The sequence below is a fragment of the Opisthorchis viverrini genome, assembly GCF_000715545.1.
Source record: "Opisthorchis viverrini unplaced genomic scaffold opera_v5_99, whole genome shotgun sequence".
Classification (NCBI taxonomy): Eukaryota; Metazoa; Platyhelminthes; class Trematoda; order Opisthorchiida; family Opisthorchiidae; genus Opisthorchis; species Opisthorchis viverrini.
The window spans coordinates 189,282-210,169 of record NW_008751754.1 but is presented as its reverse complement, the minus strand read 5'-3'; the positions used below and the strand labels follow the sequence as shown (position 1 = coordinate 210,169).

The following is a 20,888-nucleotide window of genomic DNA, read 5'->3' as shown; positions in this document are numbered from 1 at the left end:
TGGGTGCTGTCGGTGCTACTCGCCTTCCAGGATGGGGACCACGTGATCCTCACTGTGCCTGGTTGGAGACACTACAAGATATGGCTGCCAACCAATGTCAGTGGCGTTCTTGTTGTCAGTTTCTATCCAGATTGCCTGAGTGAATGTCTGGAGGTTAGGCACCTCGGAATGATTGTGTTAAGCTAGCACTAAGTCTCTCCCATCCACCTTTATTCTTTTCTTTACAATAAGGCTTTCAAATAAGTCATGGCTGTACGGCAGTGAAGCATCGGTGTTGAACACTGATGTCATGCTGTCGTTGTTGTTGTTGTTGATGATGATGATGATGATGATGATGATGATGATTCTATCTTTCTAGCCTATTTGGGTGTATCTGGGCTTAGGGGACCGTCCCAGACGACTGAACTGAATTGGTAGTAGTGCCCTAGGCCCCCTGGGTCCCGAGATGGCTTCAATGAGCGAACTTACTGGTCGGAAGGTCCGTGGTTCGAACCCGATCTCTGCCTCTCGACTTCCATTGTCTAGGTTTGGGCAACCTGGGGTATCCCAACCCTCGTGCTTCCTTCAGGTAGCTAGGCACTGGAAGGGCGTTACAGCTGTACAACGGTAGTGCCCATTTTCAAAAAGGGTATTCACAGTGAATGTAGTAACCATAGTGGTGTTAGTTTGACTCCTGTTGTGACTAAGCTTCTGGCGTCACTGATTCTTCTTCGTCTTACGGTTGCACGCGAACCCTTGGCTCGCGAGAATCCAGCGGGATTTCGACTGCGAAGAGGCTGCGTTGACCACATCTTCACACTCCGTCAGGTGTTAGAACAACGTCATGTGTACAGACGACCCACAATCGTAGTATTCCTTGACTTCAAGGGTGCGTTCGATTCTTCGGTCAGTGCTGTTAACTACACTTGCTCAACAGGGTATGCCCCAGAAGTTTGTTGACGTAATCCGACGTAAATCCTATATTCGCATACTTTTGGGCGGGTGAGAGTGCATGGTGAGCTCTCCAAAAGCTTCCCTCCAAAAAGTGATGTCCGACAAGGTTGTCAACTCTTTCCATTCTTGTCCAACTTCATCATTGATGGAATAATGAGGCGGACGCTGGAAGGTCTTCAAAACATGTGTCCAAATCGTTGCTGGTGGGAGCCTTGTCGGTCCGGAGTACGTAGATGACTGCCCTCATCTTTGAAGACCAAAGCGAATCACAAGCCCTGTTGAATAGACTGACCAACATCATTCCATCTTTCGTCATGCGCCTTGCACCTTCAAAGTTCAAAGTCATGCTTCAGAACGTGCGTCCTGCAAACAAATCCTTTACAATTCAAGGAGAATCATTGAATGTTGTGGAAATTTTTACATACCTTGGTAGATGTATTAACTCTGACGGAAGTATGTCTGATAAAGTCAGTGCGAGAATCTCAAAGGCTCGAATCACGTTTGCTAATTTGCGTCACTTGTGGCGTCAGAAAGGCATATCACTAGATCCTAAGGGTCGCTTTTACCAGGCTACAGTAAGGACTGTGTTACTGTAAGGGTGCGAGACGTGGCCTCTGCGGACAGATGTGAGGCGTCTTCAGGTTTTCGACCACCGCTGCCTCAGAAATGTGGCTGGTTGTGGATGGCGTGAGCGTGTTAGTAACGAGGTGATTAAAAAACGGGTATTTGGTTGTGCTGCAGGCACCTCAATCCGAGAAAACATCCAGCATCATCGACTGCGATGGCTCGGTCATGTGCTACGCATGCCGAAACACCGTCTACCGAGACGAGTGTTGTTCTCCGTGCCTCCTTCAGAATAGCGTGAACCGCGAGGTGGACAGCTCATGACTTGGCAGAAAGGTGTGAAAGAGATCACGAAGACTTTCGGTGTTGTTGGTGTTGTACGCCTTCCAGGATGGGGTCCCCGTGATTCCGCCTGTGCTTGGCTGGAGACTGCAAGAAATGGTGGCTAATCAACTTCAGTGGCGTTCGTGCTATCAGTTTCTTTTCAGACTGTCTGACTGAGCGCTTAGAGGTGTAAGCATCTCAGAGTGCTTGACATAGCTGACTTTGCTGTCTTTGATGGTGATGATTACGATTATGATTGAGTTCAATAGTTCGGATCTTTATTCCGAACAAAACGGAAATATCAGGATTGAAACGATGCCGTTTATCTCACGATATTTATACTCTGCTCTACTACTTTATACTCCGGCGTTCCCAGGTTTTTGTCCACCGGCCAAATTCTCGTAGGTACAATCCAGGGTGGTACTGTCCTGCGTGCCCCTTCCTGATGTATTTGCTTGTTTTCACTGGTGGTTACCATCGGTCTAATTTTTACGAAGCATTTTCGTAACTTTTTCCTAGGCCTCACTGTCCCTTTGCTCACCACACCGGAGGGAAAGAAGTTTGGGAAATCCGAAACAGGTGCAGGAACTAGAAGTGCTCCGATTTGGTTATCGAAGGATAAACTCACTCCTTATGGCTTCTACCAGAGAATTTTGAACTTACCCGATCAGCTTATCGCTTCTCGATTGCTGCGGCAATTGACCTTTTTCTCCTCGGATGAAATCCAAAGTCTTATGAAGGCACATGAAGTAAGCGTTCCCACTTTGTACACGTATAACTTATTTAACCATAAAAATGGACGGATTATGGAATAAACAGACTCGGTCTGGTAAACAGGAATCATCTTTATTGCTCAATACATACAATGATATATTCTATCCATGTATATGGTTCCCGCAATGCGGATTCCCAGAAAACCAATGTTGTATAACAGGTTTTGTTGCACGCAACAAGCAGCATAGCGTCCTTCCAATTGGCGATTACCAGTGATATGGAAGTGCACTGAACAGTCGACTAGAAGTCGATGAAAATGTGCTTGAACCGGTAAATAAAAGCCGCATTACAAATGGGCACGTAGTAGAAAAAACGGTACAGAGCTCCTATCTGGAGCTCCCTTACGTAAATGGACGGGCACTTGAGAAAAATTAACGTGTGTTTTTAACGAACGTAATGAATAGGTGGCGTGATAGTACAACTAAAGCGTATCCGTTTACTGTGTGCAGATACGGTTTCAATAGAAGTCGGGGCCTCTGAGATGGGTATTACGAGTAGAACGGCAAATATTGTTGCAAGGGTGGAGGGCTGGGAGGAGTGTGTGTGTGTGCGGTGGTCCCTAAACTTTCAAACGATCTCACGATCACTGACAAGGAATTTCTCACAACGACTGATACGTTTATAGAAACCTTTATTGTGGTGCTTTTAGTGTTCCACGCACTTTGTCAACGCGAATGAAAATGATGTGACATGGTTTGAAGTCTTTGTGTACATGCATGCGACAAGGTGTTTTAAGTGGTGTCCACGCTACTCCAAACGGTCCTAGAAGGGCTTGGGATGGAGTTCACATGAGATAAGAGAGTGTACGACGGTGTGTGCTGCTAATCCGAGGCTGGTACTGAATACGAGTTCTGATGGGCAACCCACATCTTGCTTCTTCATTGTTGTGCAATCCATGAACGAGTGTCTATGCGTGTTAGCCACAAAAGCGCTGTGGTTATTTTGTTGCTGCGCGTATACCTGGATAAAATAGAGGGTGAAAATGAACAAAATGAGGCATTCCCCGGTCGAAGCGTTTCAAGTGACTATTGGATCTCCAGTAAGAAATCGAAGACCTCAGAATCACTTGAAGTATTAGGATGTAACTGAGAAAGTTCAGCCGAACGTCGCAGTGAGAAAGGGTATAGTGTTCAGTCGCTATATCTGGGCGGGGTATAAAGAGAGTTGAGGATGAAAATATCGGACGCGAGTCCACCAACCTAATAAGACCTATAGTAGCACAGCCCTGTTTGCAAACGAGATTGCCAGTGGAATACACGCGCCAATGCTAGGACACTCATAACAGTAGCCTCTCCTCTTTAAGAGTGGCAAATGGCCACCCGTACCGGCTTTGAATGTTTTATAGTATTTTGCTTTGAACGTCGTGAATACGAATGCCCCTTTGTGCAAGCTTGTAGACTTACAAGTTTTCACCAGTGCCGATTGTGCTTGCGCTTTGTCTTTGTGTTTATGGAGTTGGTTACTGTCTTTCTTATATCGGGTCACCGGTTTTTGCCAGGTTGATAGCTAGGATTAGCTGTCGTGTTTTAGGAACTGTGCTTTCAATATGCTATTTCCAACCCTTGCTCTCTTGTTCACATTTTAGGATACACCCGATACGCGTCCAGTGCAGCGAGCACTTGCTCGGGAGTTGACGCTTTTGGTTCATGGTGGTGAGTGCTCTTGCAAGTTCACAGGCTTCCACTTAGCAGAATCATTCATCTAGTCTACTGTTGTCACTGTTCCCCTGTGGAGCGCACTACGAAATGACAGTGTTTCATGAAAACGTCGTGAGTTAGAGAAGTCTTTCCAAGCTACTAGTTTAATTAAGCCGATCACATTTTCTGCTTTTCCTCACCTGTGTTACCGGTAATTTCGGAGGTGTTCTTTGAAGCTAGGCACCAACAAGCATTATCACGTTAAGCTTGGGCAAACCAATTGTACTTTTCGGCTTTCGGTGAACAACAACGGATGGTCTGCCTCGACATTCTAACACCAGCCAGCATGTATTTTTAAATTTTGTTTCTCTATAGTGTGCTCTAATCCACCTTTTCGCCCCAGTTTACTATAGATCCAGTCTATTGGCCGAAATGCATTTGAACCTTAGTAGTGTTGTACTGCCAGATATGTTGATCGGACGTTTACGTCAGAGCGTTGCACGAATCAAGGTCGCATGCACATAGGCAACACCGACAGACATAGGCTTTCCGATCCGAAGACCTGACATAGCCACCTGCAGTCGGTCATGTTCCTGTCAAATCCGAACATTCTGCTTGATCGTGCCATGTATCCAACCACAGCTGACCGCACAAATAGAAGGCTCACAACACCCGGCTTTGGAATGTTCAGTTGAAGCACGAATGATTAAACGGGCTATTTTAAAATGCAGGTTGTCTATCGTGACAAGGTTGTGAGAGCCCTTCAGTAAGGAGGTTTATTATGGCATCAGTTCAGATACACACAAAGACGAGGTAACAGTGATCGAGCGGTATCACACATTTGATGATCGTCAAAACTGCGATCTTCCATTTTATGGTCCCTATTGTTCCTGAGAGAAAGGTATCATTTCCCACAGTGTGCCTCTTTTTGCTCTTAGCTGAACTCTTTAACAGCTTCTGGGGCATCCGCATACTTCAAGATTTGATAGATATAAGATACATGTTCATGGTCGTTGGTCTGTTCGCCAAGCTACCAACTTCTCCCCAGCGACATAAATGTCCATTCACATTTCGCTGCCTTGATCGCCTGCTCCATGAACCGCAACCTTCACTGTCGCTTGTTCAGCGTTCCCGTTGGATTGTCACGAAACAGCTCTCGCTTGGTTTCCAACATTACTGTAGTCGGGAAGATAAAAAACAATTAGTCGTATTTTCACCCAATACACAAACGTCTGCTTTTGCACACCAAAGTACAACACCACCCGCGTCATCTTGGTCGAATTCCTTTCGAATCCGTTTGGTTACAGCGGAACAACGACCGTGAGCGGTGTGTCGTGCGATTGTCATAACTTTGTGCGACACGATGTGCACATTCACTTCTGTCGGTTCGTATGTCGATCTACAGTAGGAGTGGCTGTCCAACTTTGGATAAATCGATTGCTTTCATCCATTTAGCCGGTGGGTTCCGTCCCATATGACCGTAGCCGACCTTCTGCCTTCAGGGAAGGAAAACTTTCCGAAGCAGTTCAACCTATTCTCCCGTCCTTGTCAGATCGCTCGTGTGGTCTGCTCCAGTGGTCCACCACCTCAACCATTCGCTGAAAAATCTTTACCTCAGTCAGCCGTGTACTTTTGAGGGAAAGTTTACTCATCCCACCCCACTCCCGCAGTCTCCAATACCCGATAGAGTGCACGTACAGCATCCACCTTCAGCACAGACCGTGGTTCAGCCGGGGACTCTGTGACCTAATTGGACACCCGAATCAAGGTCGCTAAAATGACAGGCCAAACGGTTGATGTCTAGCCAAAGCGTGATGTTGGTTTGTCCAAATCCAGTATGTAAATGCTGTTGGGTAAGATTTGATCGAAAAGCGTCTCTGCGTCCACAAAATATCTGCGCGTACTTGATGGTTGGTTGGGGAACCTGCTGAAATAATTTTACCATTATTCAGTTTGAGCGTTACTTATCACCGTCGTTAGTCTGGAACCAACTCAGCCACTCTGTGTCACGTGAATGACCAAAAGGGGTCCGGATAACTCGTTAATAAGAGTCATATTGAGCGAAAGAATCCTTTTGGGCCTTTCGTCATCAGGCTCTTACACAAAATGTTTGCATAATCAAGGTGTCAAACCGGATGTTACGAGAATCAGAGAGGAGGTTGGAATTATCTGGGGTCAGGGTCAGGATCAAGAGGCTTGATCAACTGACCTCTTGATGTCCGGTGATCATGTTTTTTTTAATTTTCTGTGCTTTATTTCGGTAGCATATAAACGCCCTGTTAAACTCGAACTCTACCAGCCTTGTGACTAGTCCTTAAGGTGGTATTCTCTGGGTGTCTACCTTCTGTGAATTTCAATCTTCAAAGCAGGAAAAAGGTTGGTAATGTCGATTCACAATCTGCTTTATTACTGGACTAGTGGCTACACGGATGCTTCATTTTGGATTTTCCCACAATCCGTGCTTCGTGTTACTGTCACTGAGAAACTGATTAGCGCTTCCTTAGGAATAGCCTTTGTCCGAGAGGAATGTACACTGAACTCTTTAGAAAGGTTGTCTCCCCTCAACAAAATCTTTTTTTTGAGAGAGAGAGATCCTACCAGTTCTCAGAGTTTTCGGTAATGACTTATGTTCTACGGACTTAATCCATAAAAGTTAGTCGCATCCTACTTTGATTTGATGGCCTCCCCATAGGACACATTTGAGTAGCTGTTGAACCCGGTTCTTGTCGTTGAATTAGTTTTGGTGAACTTACCGGCTTGAAAACTCACCTTAATAGAGCCGTGTAGGAAGGGGGGCCTAGGGCTAGTTTACAACAAACACCCGGGGTGCCTTCACCTCAGTCAGACAATCTACGTGGGGACTAGCTGAGTGCACGCCACTTGTATCGGTTAGTCAGCATACCGTTTAGTGTCTCCAGCCAAGCACAAGAAAGCGTACAGCACCCAACCCTTTAGAAACACCCTTCATCCCATGCTGCCAAGTCGAATTCTGTCCACCTCTAGGTATCCGCCACTCCGAATCAGGCACAGAAAATAGCGCTCGTCCCAGCAGGTGGCGACTCGGCATGGTCCAGCCAGCTTAGCTTGCAATGCTCGACCCATTCTTTGAGTGAAGTAGCCTGTGCTTCACCATGACCCCATCACCTCGTTGCGATTCCGGTCATCGGTGCTCAAAGACCTGAAGATGTCTCAGATCCTCCACCCCACGCGGGCAAGTCTTGAACCCCTGATCGTAGAGGTCTGAACACCTGCGTTTTGAAGACCCAGCGTTTACTTCATTACCTCACCAATGACGAAATTAAACAACAGTGGGCATTTTTGTTGGATACCATTGCTTGTAGGAAAGCCTTCGGAGAGCTCCCCATACACTTGCGCATCCACAAGTGTGTAAATACAAGGAGCGCATGATATTCATGGACTTCTGGGGTATACTCTGTTTCGCAAGCCTGTCGGAAAGCATGGACCGATCGACAGAATCAAACTCTTATATTCATAAAAAACCAAAATTGTAGAGCGCCTACACACATGTCGTTGCTCTTACACTTCACGGAGTGTGATGTGGTCTACACATCCCCTCCCCGGCGTGAATCCCGCATGATTTTCTATGGTCCTGTCTTCATGAGCGTTCACAAGAGGACATAGGATAAGCGACACAGTCTGGTTACATCGGGAGTCAACCTATTTTCTCTGTGCTTACCACATTCTGCAAGCACCCTTTTTGAGGATGTACACCACTATCAACTCACCCCTGTTGGTTGGGTGAGAAGCAAATGAGCTAGACAAGCATGCACTGGGGATTTCGCTCCATCCTTAAACAGAGCTGGCGGGAGTTCGTCAAAACCAGCAACTTGAGTGACAGTGTTTTTCGGAAGCCATCGCGTATTCCAACTTCACTGTCCAAGGATGCGTTGCAGGCCGGTAATCCGGCTGTACAACTGCAGGTGGCCAGTTGATTTGTTGTACCCAACCAAACGATTCCAGCGCTCTTTCTTACCACTGGTTGTTTCGCTCAGCAGAAGCCTCTCTGGGTCTGTTGTGCGTATCAGCTGGAATAGTTTGCGCACATTTCCAGGGCTATTCGCATCCTCCACCTCTTTCGATCCCTTACAGACGCCCATTTTCAGCTCAAGTCTGACAGTGGTATTATACTCTCAACCAGGATGAATGCTTGTCCGGACTTCGAGCAGTTTTAGAGTGTTGCTTGGTATCCAATGCTTAGATGTTTTTGGTTACGCTGTTCCACGGACAGAGCCCAAGCCTATGCTTGAGTTCAACCCCCGGCTAGTCGTGTCTCTTCTAAGATTTCAGCCGCAGTCGATATCGGGATGTTTTAGTTGAATTCCGTTGTACATCCCACAATTGTTGATTCCCAGCCACGGCCTCAACTTCAGGTTAAAAGTTATAGCAACATGTGTAGTGATAAGGTTTCAACCAATCTTATTTTCTCTTTGTCTTAGCTAGTGCCCTGCATGCTTCTGAACTGGCTACACGCATCTTTTTCCCCCGGAGAAAATCCACTGAACAGACGTCTCTCGGAGTCATTTCTGAAGAACTGACTCAACAGGAGTGTGACTGTCTCCGAACCTACCTGGCTCCCACGGTGAAGTTAGTACCCGTCATCCATAGTCAGTTACCCGTCGATTGGTCAATTGAAAGTGTTTCTCGTTGGCTGGGGTGTCTGCTACGAACGGCTACCTCCGCTGATTCTGAATCCAGTTATGTAACCAATTGCCTACGAAAAGGTGTGACGATGAACGATGTAGTCTTGTTCAAACCGAATAACGCTCTGAAGTCTGTCCAACACCCTTCTGACGATCACTTGACTGTGGATCTCACCGTCTGCCAGTTACTCCAGGAAGCTGTTGGACGCTGCGAAGCCCGTCTTGGATTAAGTATCCTCAAACTTGGTGAGCTTTTGGAATTTTTCGATCTATTAATCCGTTAACAGCTGCATTCCACTGGCTTTCTCTGAGTCCCCATTTTGACTGAATTGGACGAAAAAAATATTTTTCCGGCCAAAATCACTTCAAGTGTCTGCACTGGTGTTCATCAACATCGGTGTCTAACATCAGTCGTCTGAGTTTAAAGCCATGATGATGGGATTAAAGATTCATTGTTGTAGAAGTAGCACCGACAAAAGTGTGCACTTGAAGGAGCACTGCTAATAAGGTTGCTGGAAACTTCTCGATAACCCGTCAGCAGTTTCGCCCTTCTTGTAGCTCACCGGATTGGCGCAGTCCCTGGGTTTCCGTCAATCTTATATTCTATTTGAACCCAAGTTGAACGAAATTCGCTAACGCTAACGGATTCTTCCGCATGCGATCTAATTTCTCACAACCTTCATAATAATTGCTGCAGATGACGGACCTTTGTAATAAAAGTGGATCTCTGCACACTGTCCACTTTTTGTATCCAAGAAAGGAATCTTTTTCACACGGGAATGAAATCTTCAAGCTTATTCATAGTTCCATTCATTAGGCACTATGCTATGTCGAACCCCAAACTGTTCAACTCCACCTTGATTTTCTACAGCCTGAGTTCCAGTAAATTATCTTCGACTGTTCACTAAAATGGAGTAACTGACATCATCAGAACCCAGAACTGCACTTCCAACCCGTAACGGTTTTAATCCGGTCCTGCTACACTCAGGTCAAATATCCAACTACTGCTTCCTCGCACATCCATACCGCTTATTAGTCTAGGGAACAAGTTTTCCCCATTATTCCTTTATTGCTTCCCTTGACAGTCACTTCTCAATTGAATTCTGTAAGATTTTAAATTCCACATGTGTCATTCATATTTGGGTGCCGACTGTTAGTCAAAAGACAGAAGACAGCTGATTAAAGACGTCCTTGTAATGAGGAATGCGCGTAATGCTACTCATAGCTGGGAGATCGAAATAGCTCAGTGGTCAAGGCGTATACTTACTGACTGGAAGGTCCATGGTTCGAACCCAACCTCTGCGTTCCAACTACCCTTGTCTAGGGTTGGCAGTATTTCAGGTCTCGTACTTCCGAAAAGGTGCTACAGCTGAAGGGTTTCACTTATAAGTGTATACTTTGAGCATCAGCTGGTAGTTGTATTGGCTGTACTACAGTAAACTATATTATTTCTTGATATCTATGCTGGATCCCAGAATGGCAAGTTGTAGCACCTTCTGCTCGATTTATTCGTAGACCACATCAACATCCCGGAACAAAAGTTATGTTGCAAACTTTGTTCATTTCATCACTGAACACTCATAAGACTGATTGGGGAGTATTCAGCTACGCTATTCATTGACGTAACTCACTACCACGTTGGTTTGTCGTAGTTGGGGAGTGCGTTTTCTCATCAAACCGCATAGTTAAACTTCTTTTTTAAACAGTTTATACGTTACTCTGCTATTGTTGGGGATACCCCACCTTATGGTTCTGTATCGGTCGTGTAGAGCAACTCGGTTCGGCGAAATCAATCTTCATCGCGTCCGCTATCCATGGTCAGTAAAGGCGACCGCTGCTGTCGTTATGAGGATAACCAGGTGTGGGTGATTAAGCTGAACGACATGTCACCATCCCAGGTTCCAGACAGCCTATTGTCACTCGTTTCCCTGGCTTCTGTGCTTTGTTTGTTGGTGAATAGCGTTTCCAGATCATTTTACATCCGGTGTATACTTAACAACAGCAACTATTCACTGTTTTCCGTTGTTTTTGCCACAGGAAAACACGAACATTGGTTTGTGGCGACGAAACGATTATGGGACACTTGAATTTCCTTAGAAATTGTATATATTGGACTTTATTAAACTCTTCTCGCGAGTCCCGTTTTTCTTCTTTGTGGATCCATGGCAGTTGAAATTCACCGGCTCTAGCCACTGAATTTTTCCATGGGAGAATGTTTTGCTAGTATCACGTTGTAGTCTTTCGTGGCCTCACTCTTTTCGACAAGTGAACCTCAGAAGATACGCTTTAGGTGAACTTTAAAAAATTTCATGCAGTGAAACCAACGGGAATTTTCCCAAAACCTAACAATTAAGCCACTTTGGGTTTTGCTCACTCCGTATGTAAAAGGCCGAGCCTCAGGTTGGCTGCATTCAACATGACTGCGTAGAAATCAGCCGAAACTCCGGGAGAAAGCCGGTCAGTCACCCGTTTTTGTGTAAACATATCACCTCAAATGTGAAACTAGTTCACCAGAATAGGATCGGCCACCGTTGGTTTGGCTGCTTATCTTTGCTTATTTATGGGAGACTCAGAGGCGTGATTCTAATCTTCAGGCGATCTTTCTAAAGAGAATCAGTTCCCTATTGGAATCCACACTAGTCGTCTTCCTTCCATTGTGTGATTCCTTTCAAGAGGGACGGAGCACTCTCATCTTTACACATTACCCTCTCTTGGGCAGAGGGTTTGATGTATCCAAGCCTTAGCTCATGTACTATTGAGTTGGAATTTCTCAAACCATTTGATGTCTACATTAAACCACTGACCTCAATACAAGGCTAGCTCCATCCACGACAACGAAAGATACTCTATCCTGGTTCACAGATCACAGTTGCTCACTGCAACTGAACTGCAAGTCCAAGTGAGTTGTAAACGAAAGGAGTGTAAGCAAACTGGACTGATTGTTGAATGCACCGACCAGTAACAGGAGTTCACCTAGATTTCGATTGTGGCTTTAGTTTGCATTCCAAATGTCTGAATTCCGTGTACAAGGGCCACACTGTATCTGAATACTGTGACACCGAGTTCGTGTATTCGAAACAGGTGTCATCGCTGGTCTTCTGATGCTCTAAAAAAATAGATTCAATTGCTCGGCGAAGTCTGAGGTTATAGACGTGTGATAACAGAAAATACAGCAAAGGTCAGGACAAATTCCCAATTTAAGCAGAACTAGCTAACCCCCACCTCTGACAGTTGACAGAAGTGGGCAACAAAAACCATCTGAAGAAAACCCAAGTACTTCGTTCTTTTCAAGTACATACCAGGGAATCGATGGCGGGTGGCACAATGCTTTCTTGAGACTTATATGGTCGCTTGGACGAGACGCATTAACTGTTGGAGCCAGTGAAAGTAGTCCAGTCGCCTTTCTCTTGACTTTCTTGTATTCGAATCCTTATCTTGACCCTAGAATAGCGTATATGCCTGTGACCGTTTCGAAGAGACCAAGAATTTCCTGGAGAATTCGCTGTGTTCTGTTGCAACACTGTATTTCTCGAACCCGTATTTAATTCGCGTAGAATTCTCAGTTGGTCGAAGTGAACTCAATTATCTGATTCTGGGATAAACCTACTCGATCTCCACAAAACTGTCAAACTTTGAGTTCGCACTTGAGGTAACGAATCTATGGTAACTACAGCTAAGGTACAACCTGCACGTGTCTTATAGCCAACTGTGACGACGTCCACGTGACTGTTTGGCAGGCATGCTAAACGCGGGATATCGGTCAACATTTCGACCGTGACGATACATGAAAATTAGGAGCTCAGTTGGCTCCACTTGAATTGAACTCAGACAGCAATTGACCAGATAGACTGGTTTATGGGAGTGCAGTGAAAACACGACTGCCTGGAAGACAATCACCTCATTACATAGTCAGTATGATTGCCGCCTGAATTGGCCGTACAGATACGAAACGATAAATATTATTGAGATTGCACTTCTGTGCTGGGACAACGTGTGTGCATTTTAACCGTACTGAGTATGCTTGAAGCGCAAGGTTACTCCCGGTGCTTCAAAGCGATTAGCACAGCAATTTTGTCGGTGGAGCCCATTCGTGTTTCGTCTGTTGAAGTGGGTTAGGAATGTGCTTGATGTCAGGATGAGTGGAAAGACCTCGCACTTCCACTAGCGAAGGCTTCACACAGCCCTCAGAATGTCATCCTGAATGTCAAAACACCACCAAGTAACTGGTGTAATAAATGCAATGCTGTTACCCCCTTCATTTACGCAGTCATATTTCTACGGATCAGATACGCCCCCCCTTTTTTGTGTTTGGTCCTTCAGCCGAACAAGCGTCCCCCAACTGTTTTCGCAGACAAACTACAATGCCCATTTTGGTCAAATGCAACCCCGACCGGTTCCTAGCCAGCGAGTGCAAATTACTAGTCGTACTCGGTGGTTAGAGCGCGAATTTACCAACCAGAAGGCCCGTGGTTCGAACCCAACCTCTGCCTCTCGATTTGCCCTGTCCAGGCTTAGGCAACCCCGTAGTATCCAAGTCCTCGTGCTTCCTTCGGATAGCATGACAGTTAGATAGCTGAGTGGCTCTACTCCTAATACTCTGCATAAGCAAACATACAAGGGTGATTTTACTTTTTTTACTGATACAATACCGTATGACACTATACATTTGAACCCTAGGTCAACATTGAGCAACAAAAAAATGAGAAAATCGTTCGTCAAACAGTTCATTGTGTTCAGCTGACTGTGGCCGAGATCAAGGCACTTGAGAAAGTGAAATCCGGATAAAATGAATGTCGTGGTTGGTTATGTATCGAGGCTCATAAGCAATGCTGTGCTTCGTTTGGTCCAGTGTTCTGGCGGCTTCTCTCCGGTCTTCAACTCCACTCCGATCATGAAGGAAGGTCTGTCTGAGGTTCCGGCGCGGTTGGGATAATAGTAACAAGGTGCAACGTAAATATCTGAGGAGGAAAAAATGAAACACGTGGTACCGTAATCGCACCTTTTATTTATTGTTTCACGGAATCAAACAGAGGCAATGGTGGTGTCTTCAGGGGTAAGTGAATACATGATGAAATTTATACTGCCAAAAATCCCGAAAGTATGAATGATGTGTTCAGTAGAGTAGGGAAGTCAGCAGCGAATACTAATTACTCTTTCAAACCAAACTAGTACGAGGAAATTCGAGGCAAGCTGTCTGACCAATGAGTTCACTTCATACAGTTTACAATGGCGACGAGTTTTCGACACTGTTCTACTGCTAGGTGCTGACACTCTGTCTGAGGTTCCGGCGCGGTTGGGATAATAGTAACAAGGTGCAACGTAAATATCTGAGGAGGAAAAAATGAAACACGTGGTACCGTAATCGCACCTTTTATTTAATTGTTTCACGAATCAAACAGAGGCAATGGTGGTGTCTTCAGGGGTAAGTGAATACATGATGAAATTTATACTGCCAAAAATCCCGAAAGTATGAATGATGTGTTCAGTAGAGTAGGGAAGTCAGCAGCGAATACTAATTACTCTTTCAAACCAAACTAGTACGAGGAAATTCGAGGCAAGCTGTCTGACCAATGAGTTCACTTCATACAGTTTACAATGGCGACGAGTTTTCGACACTGTTCTACTGCTAGGTGCTGACACTGGCTTCAACGCTCGTGACGAATAATGTAGAGATCTGAATGTTGTTCGCATCATCTGGCTAAAGCCCGCGGGCGACCCGAATCACGTGGTCACTCACGGTTATTCCACTGGCCACGGATCCCATACACTGCCGGCTCTTGTTGATCACTAATGTTGTCACCCTATTAGGTTGTTCCCTTTCAAGAGTGAGTTCCTCTTAGAAAAGATTAGATGTATCCGATAGGGAGCCTCACTTTCTCGAAAAAGAAACTTGAATGATTCTGTTCGAACGTCTGCACGTAGCTAGCAAACCCCGAATGTTCCAACGAACCTGATCACTGTTCGCTGGGTAGCTGCTTCACTAAATTGACAGAACAAACAATAACATCCCCCGTTTTCTTACTTTTTAAGGATTTCTTCTTATTTTCCACAGGTTTAAAGTGAATGGGCGGGATGGCACAAACCAACTGCATCGGAGTAGCTTCTACCAAACAGCCTGTCTTTCTGTCCCAACCGGCACCCTGCAAGTATAAGTTGCAGACGAATACACCGTCTTTGGGTGTTGGAAGTGTGTTCACATCCATTGTTGTGTGCGCTGTGAATTCCCAGCTAAGGCTGTCTACTGAGACATTGTTCTGACGGGCTGCGGTTTGGAGGACTGCAGTAAGAAATCCTGTGGGGAAAGTGAAGGCACCAATCCAGAATGCTTTCGGAGGATGGGCCGTCCGTGCCCACTTTGAAAACATTTCCACGCGCGCCGCCATATCCCTCGCCCAGGAACCAAGTGGTTTGAGTGAACAGTATGTCTGAATAGAGAAATTAGAAAGACGTGGATGATGCTGACTGCTTGAATGACTTGGCTATCACCAGAACAGTGGTTAGAGCATTTTGTTGGGGGATTAACTGGTATAATTCTTCCCTGAGTTGTACCATGTAACTAATATTAGTTCTTCCGTGATGTGATACCACTTACAAGCCTGTCGACAACCTGCTAGTTTTCACCTTGTTTTGGGTACATCACATAGGTGTGATTCCCGAATCTCCTTCAGTTTCGTTAGACACAATGAGTGAAACGTTCGTTTGCAAACTCATTGCAGTCACGTGATGCTCAACCGCCACAGATTAGATATTCATTTTCGGATCACGTTTACTTGCCTCAGTCTTTAGGTGGATGTTTAACTCCACATATATTCCATCGTGTTGTAATATGAAGCAAGTTTGATGGGGATTCAAGGATCAGGGATACCTGGAAACCTGCAAAGAAGGTGAGGGATCTCCATCTCCATGAAAGGAAGGGTAATTCGTTATCGCGGATATCAGCCCGAGCGATCCATGAGGGTGGTCATCGTGTAGAGCATTGGGTTGGTGAATATCTCAAGCGACAGTATTCATCCGTTCATTTGGTTTTTCCTAGAAGTGTCGGATAAATAAATTGCCGAACAAAGTAACCGTGCTTGATGTTTGCAAACGGTTCTTGTTCATGGATCCCATGCAGATGCATGCAGAGGATTTGTGAAGGTTTTTTTGTTTTGTAGCACAAGTGATTTATCCGGTGTCATCGGTTTCTGTTCTGGAGAACAGCTGCAGCCCATGTATCATTGTGAGCTGGGAAAATGGTACCATTGATCCGCTGAGTAAAACCTTTGGATTGGCCATGTAGCCTCCCAAACCACCGTAACTTTTTTTCACACATGTTGATTTTTAGCAAATCTTTACGGCTCTCAGACACCCTCATCTGATTTAGTGCGCCCACTAAACAGATGTATTTGGTTACGTGGCCGCGATCAAATGCACACTGGTGCGTGAAGTCATGAGTGGAAGTTTGGTGTTCAGTTGGCAAAGGAACGGTACGACTCAGATGTGCTAGCTCACCCTTTCAGGATGTTCAAATATGGAATAACTTATTGTTTCCAGGATACTTAAATTAATACTTACTTAACACAGCTTAGGTAATATCTACGTCACCAGCTTTAAACCGGATGAAGATCGTGTGTTTTTTGCAACAGTGACACTTTCATTCATGGATGACTTAGAGAATGAGTGGATAGCGACGCAGTAAAGATGAGAGCTCATTTCCAGTGCTAAGTCGGGTCTGTGAACACTTTGCTTGTGCTGCAAGTAAGTTGGATGGCTGTGGACGAAAAGAAAGTGTCGAAAAATCGAAATGTGGAGACAACCGAATGGAATTAAATGATTTGAAAAAACAGGGTAGGTCAACCGGTTGGTTGATTTAGTCTCGGCATTTACTGCAACACGTTGTCATTTCAAAAGGTACTATCAAACACCGATGAGGGCTGTCACCCCTCAAACTGGGAGGCGTTGTTAGCTAATTTTGCTAGGCAGTGAAGCTTACACAGCTCATAATCATGTCATTGACTACCATCAGTCTTTCTCAAACAGTGCGCGGTACCACACTCGCTGCCTCGATATTCGACAACCATAACCTGGCCAGTGAAGAATGGTATAGTTGATGTGTGCTTCGGGTGTTAGCCGCACAATGGTTACCGGCAGTTGACTACTGATGGGAAATCGGGAGGGGATAACTGTGCACCGGAGACATCATCATAATCACCAGCTGTAAAAACAGCATGCTTGCCGTACAGTGGTTCTAGTTGCCATAGTTTCGTCCGCCGATGATTTGGGGACGTGAGGTAGATAGCTGCGCATTGGAGACGGGAGCTGATAAAATGGTGTATAAATACGAACGGTCAATGAGCTTTTCATTGGGGAGATTAGGAGGGCAGCGTGAATGAACGCCACGCATTATTTCCAAGAGCCTGAAGTTACTTCTTTGCAGACCCGCAAACCAGCGTCATTCAAGACACTGTACTCTCACAAACCATATGGCTGTACCAAAGTGAAGAAAATTCATATGGTCAGAGCTGATCCGTAAATAGGTAAGCCGAAACCTTACTTTGCTCCAGTATTCCGGCACGCGACCGTCGAAGATTGATAGGAAAATGTCTTCAAGTTCAGAAGACATCACAACCAAACCTTGTATACCCTTGCTCAGATCAGTCAAATCCCGGCGCATCTTATGTAATAAGGCGTTGTATCGTTGAATCTCTTGCAACAGAACCACAACCAGTGGACTGTGGTCGTTGGCGAAGATTTTGACCGTGCCCTCATAGTCAATGTTCTCAGGGATTTGTTTTTGGAGATTTTCAATCAGTTCCAGTACCAATTCTTCTCTGGACACTCCGGCGCTCGTGGAGACCTGCAGGAAATAGAATACGATCAGCAGAAATTGCAAACGAGAGTAGTGGTGTACCCCACCGGTTACATATGCATACGTTAACAGTAAGGGTTTGGTCCTGACAACTCTTCAGACCTGGAACGATTTTCGAGTACACTCGATAGCGGTTTTGGGCAACAACTGTTCAACTACAGATGGGTCAATTCTAGCCTGCTGAAATTCAACTGAAACGAATGATATTGCTTTACAACTACTCACTTTGTTGGTTATTTTCAGAGTTGAATACATGTGCAAGAAATATCGGGCAAGGAAAAGTCCAGTGGCAAACAAAATTAATCATTTTAGAATAAAAAAGACAACGTCGACCGATTCTATCGCTGCACTTCATTTTGGTTAGAAACCACGGTTTTTTTCCGGGTAAAACTAGCAGTACAACAGACAGCCGGTATAATGGCTTACCTGTGGCTGAAGTGAAAGTAGGGTGTCCAATAGCATCCGTGTCTCTTGAATTTGCGACGTGATATCTGCGTTCGGGTGCTGACCGAAAGCCTCTGGATGATCCATTTGTGGAAGCATCGAAACAAACTCCCGATAGGCATTCAGAGTACCATCTCGTGGGATGTAATAGTATGGCAAGGGGGTCAGCTTGTAAAATGTCTCTTTGAGTACATCCTCCTTGAAGAAGTCCGTGATGTAGGTAGTCAACAAGCGTCGATCCCAGTCATCTGTCACGTGGCCACCATAGTTGATATCAGCAATCAAATATCTGAGAGCATCCCAAGCCGTCTCCTCATACTGATCGAGATAGTTTGTAAGCAAATGTTCTGACACTTCAAAATCGGAGTCGTTGAATTCGTACGGAATATTCCAGCCCAACATCAGGAATTTACGTCTCTCCAGCAGTATGGAATGGAAAAAGCAGAGAGAGAACAGAAGCTTTTTGTACTTTTCCGGCTTGTGGCAGGTTGTGAACTGATCCTCCTGGAAGAGATATAAAGAAGTATGGTGTCAAACTGACTGTCTAGGGATTTGGCCAATTCGCTGTTTTTGGTTACGATTCGATTGACGGAAGCTGTTATCAAAGAAGTGGAACAATACTTCATTCTGGCTAAATAAAGTCCTTGGCAAAATAACGTGGTGTTGACAGAAAACTTAACAGAGTTTCCCCATTATGCAACTATTCAACTGAATATTCTCCAAGAAGGCCGTTTCCCGTTTCAGTTGGTACGATATTCGAAATATCACAGTGTATTTTCCAGTGAGTTTTCAGCAAGCTCATCCGTCAGGAAACAAACCTCATTCTACTCTATCATAACTAATCACCATCAACAGGAATGCATCAGCGCTCAACTATCATGCAAGCTAAAGAGAAAGTGAAAGAACGTGGATTTAAGCTAAAAAAAACACTACTTGCAGAGCGTTCAAGTGAAAGGTGTCCACACCTCTGAACGATGATTAAATGGACGCATCTGAGCACTGTGTACGACGTCGTTAATGAATGACCCAACATACTTTGTGAACTCCACCCAACACAAACCCAGAGTGCAACAGGCGGATCTGAGCTAGGCCGTCAGTAAGAATTGACAGCAGTACGTGCCGTGTCCCATAGGGTTTCTAACTAAACTCCAGGGAAATCACCGGGATCTCAGTCGGATAGGTGCGGGAATGCTTTCAGTATGCTTTCATTTCGCGTTGTCATGTCATGGCCTGTTCGTAGAATTTTTTCCAGCGAAGGTTTGGATGTAAGACAACTCTTTGCCGGTAGCTACTGATTGTGCATGGGTAGTCCCGACGACCTGAACATCATAGGGTTTATTTACTGCCCTAGCAATTTTTATTCATCATGTGTTCACCTACGCAGCATTTTGTTGCAGACATACTATAGTCAACCAATATTTGCTGTGCTACGGACGATCAAATGTTGGAAGACGCCTGAGGTCTTTAGATCGGGTGGTCAAGTTTCGGAATCATAAACCATGACTGTTCATTAAGTTACCTTTTATATATATCCTTTTAGCTTCAGTGAATTTGGCTTCTGAGGCCGTAAATGAAGCAATTTAGCAATCCTTGTTGACGCTTCGATGCTGCATGCATTTACTTTTCCTGTCAGAGTAAAATCGTCGCAACCGGCGGGATATGTAAACCTCGGAGAAAACTCAGACACTACCAGAAGGGTTTAAGGGGTGAGGACTGTGCACTTTGAATGTGTAAAATATTCTGTTCTGAAAAGAGTGTGCCGACCGATGGTCATCGACTAAAAATGATAGCGTCCGCGTAATGCAAGTCCGGATGCCATTTCGACCGCTAGACTGATGGGTCCTTGGTGTGTGCCTTCCCTGATCATAACAGTGACTGAATTGAACAAAGTAGAGCACAAAGCGACCACGATGGATTCTGCTTGTTAGGAAACCTTTGAGCAGTTCATTGTAGTCTCTTACACAACCAGAATCGTTGCAACATTGAGTACGAAGTGTACGCACAAACTTTGTCGGAATTTGGCTTCGCTAGATATATGTAGAACAGTTAGTCGTTCTATCCAGAGTCAGAGACTCCCCTGAACTAAAGTAATGCAACGATTGTTGGTCGGCGGCGGCGTGCGTGGCGGTTCTTGAATATTCCACGAAGTGTAATAATGTGATCAATGTGCCCCTTGAATAGCCGAAATCCTACTTTGCCTCTCACGTTCCCTAGTTGGACTGGTAGTCATGTTATAACAGGAGTAAGTTTTACACCTCTATGACTGTCGCACTTGCTTCTGGAAACTTTTTGTCAAAGGGGCTGGGACCGACTGCTCCCAATTCTCTGGAGCTTGCTTTCGTAATCGAATGGGCACAGACAATTTATTTGTATCAGGATACAGACCCATAATCTTTTTTTAATAACTCTGGTGGAATCTCGTATGGTGCAACAGGCCGGTGGCGGCTCAGGAAAGAATGTCTGGGCTTCATAAAATGAGAGTTATCTAAACTTACAGATCGTAAGGTAATTTGAACAGGTTTGGTGAATGAGGCGGGGCTTAGAGAAAAGGGGTCAGCTAAACTGTTGTTGAAACCATTTCGCCCAGCGATTTCAACACCGACTTTTGTTATATATTAGTTTTTCAATGGATGTTCTCTTGAATCTGGTTTTGCGGATTAGCTGAAACGATCTCTTTCTTCCAGACTACACCAGTATCCCTTA

The 20,888-nt window shown here is 45.1% G+C and overlaps 2 protein-coding genes across 2 annotated transcripts in view; one reads left to right on the top strand and one right to left on the bottom strand.

Annotated features, from left to right (window-relative positions):
• Positions 1-11,027, top strand: part of T265_05270 (hypothetical protein) — a gene marked incomplete at both ends in the record, with an annotated part of 29,729 nt that extends 18,702 nt beyond the window's left edge. Inside the window, 4 exons of the mRNA XM_009170245.1 lie at positions 2,341-2,570; positions 4,181-4,247; positions 8,690-9,139; positions 10,931-11,027. Coding sequence (XP_009168509.1) covers positions 2,341-2,570; positions 4,181-4,247; positions 8,690-9,139; positions 10,931-10,980 — 797 coding nt within the window. The remainder of the gene's footprint in view (positions 1-2,340; positions 2,571-4,180; positions 4,248-8,689; positions 9,140-10,930) is intronic.
• Positions 11,028-13,514: 2,487 nt separating this feature from the next.
• T265_13739 (hypothetical protein) overlaps positions 13,515-20,888 on the bottom strand; it is a gene marked incomplete at both ends in the record, with an annotated part of 106,726 nt that continues 99,352 nt past the window's right edge. The window contains 4 exons of the mRNA XM_009170273.1: positions 13,515-13,851; positions 14,916-15,318; positions 17,427-17,729; positions 18,168-18,689. Of these exons, the coding sequence (XP_009168537.1) occupies positions 13,697-13,851; positions 14,916-15,318; positions 17,427-17,729; positions 18,168-18,689 (1,383 nt within the window). The remainder of the gene's footprint in view (positions 13,852-14,915; positions 15,319-17,426; positions 17,730-18,167; positions 18,690-20,888) is intronic.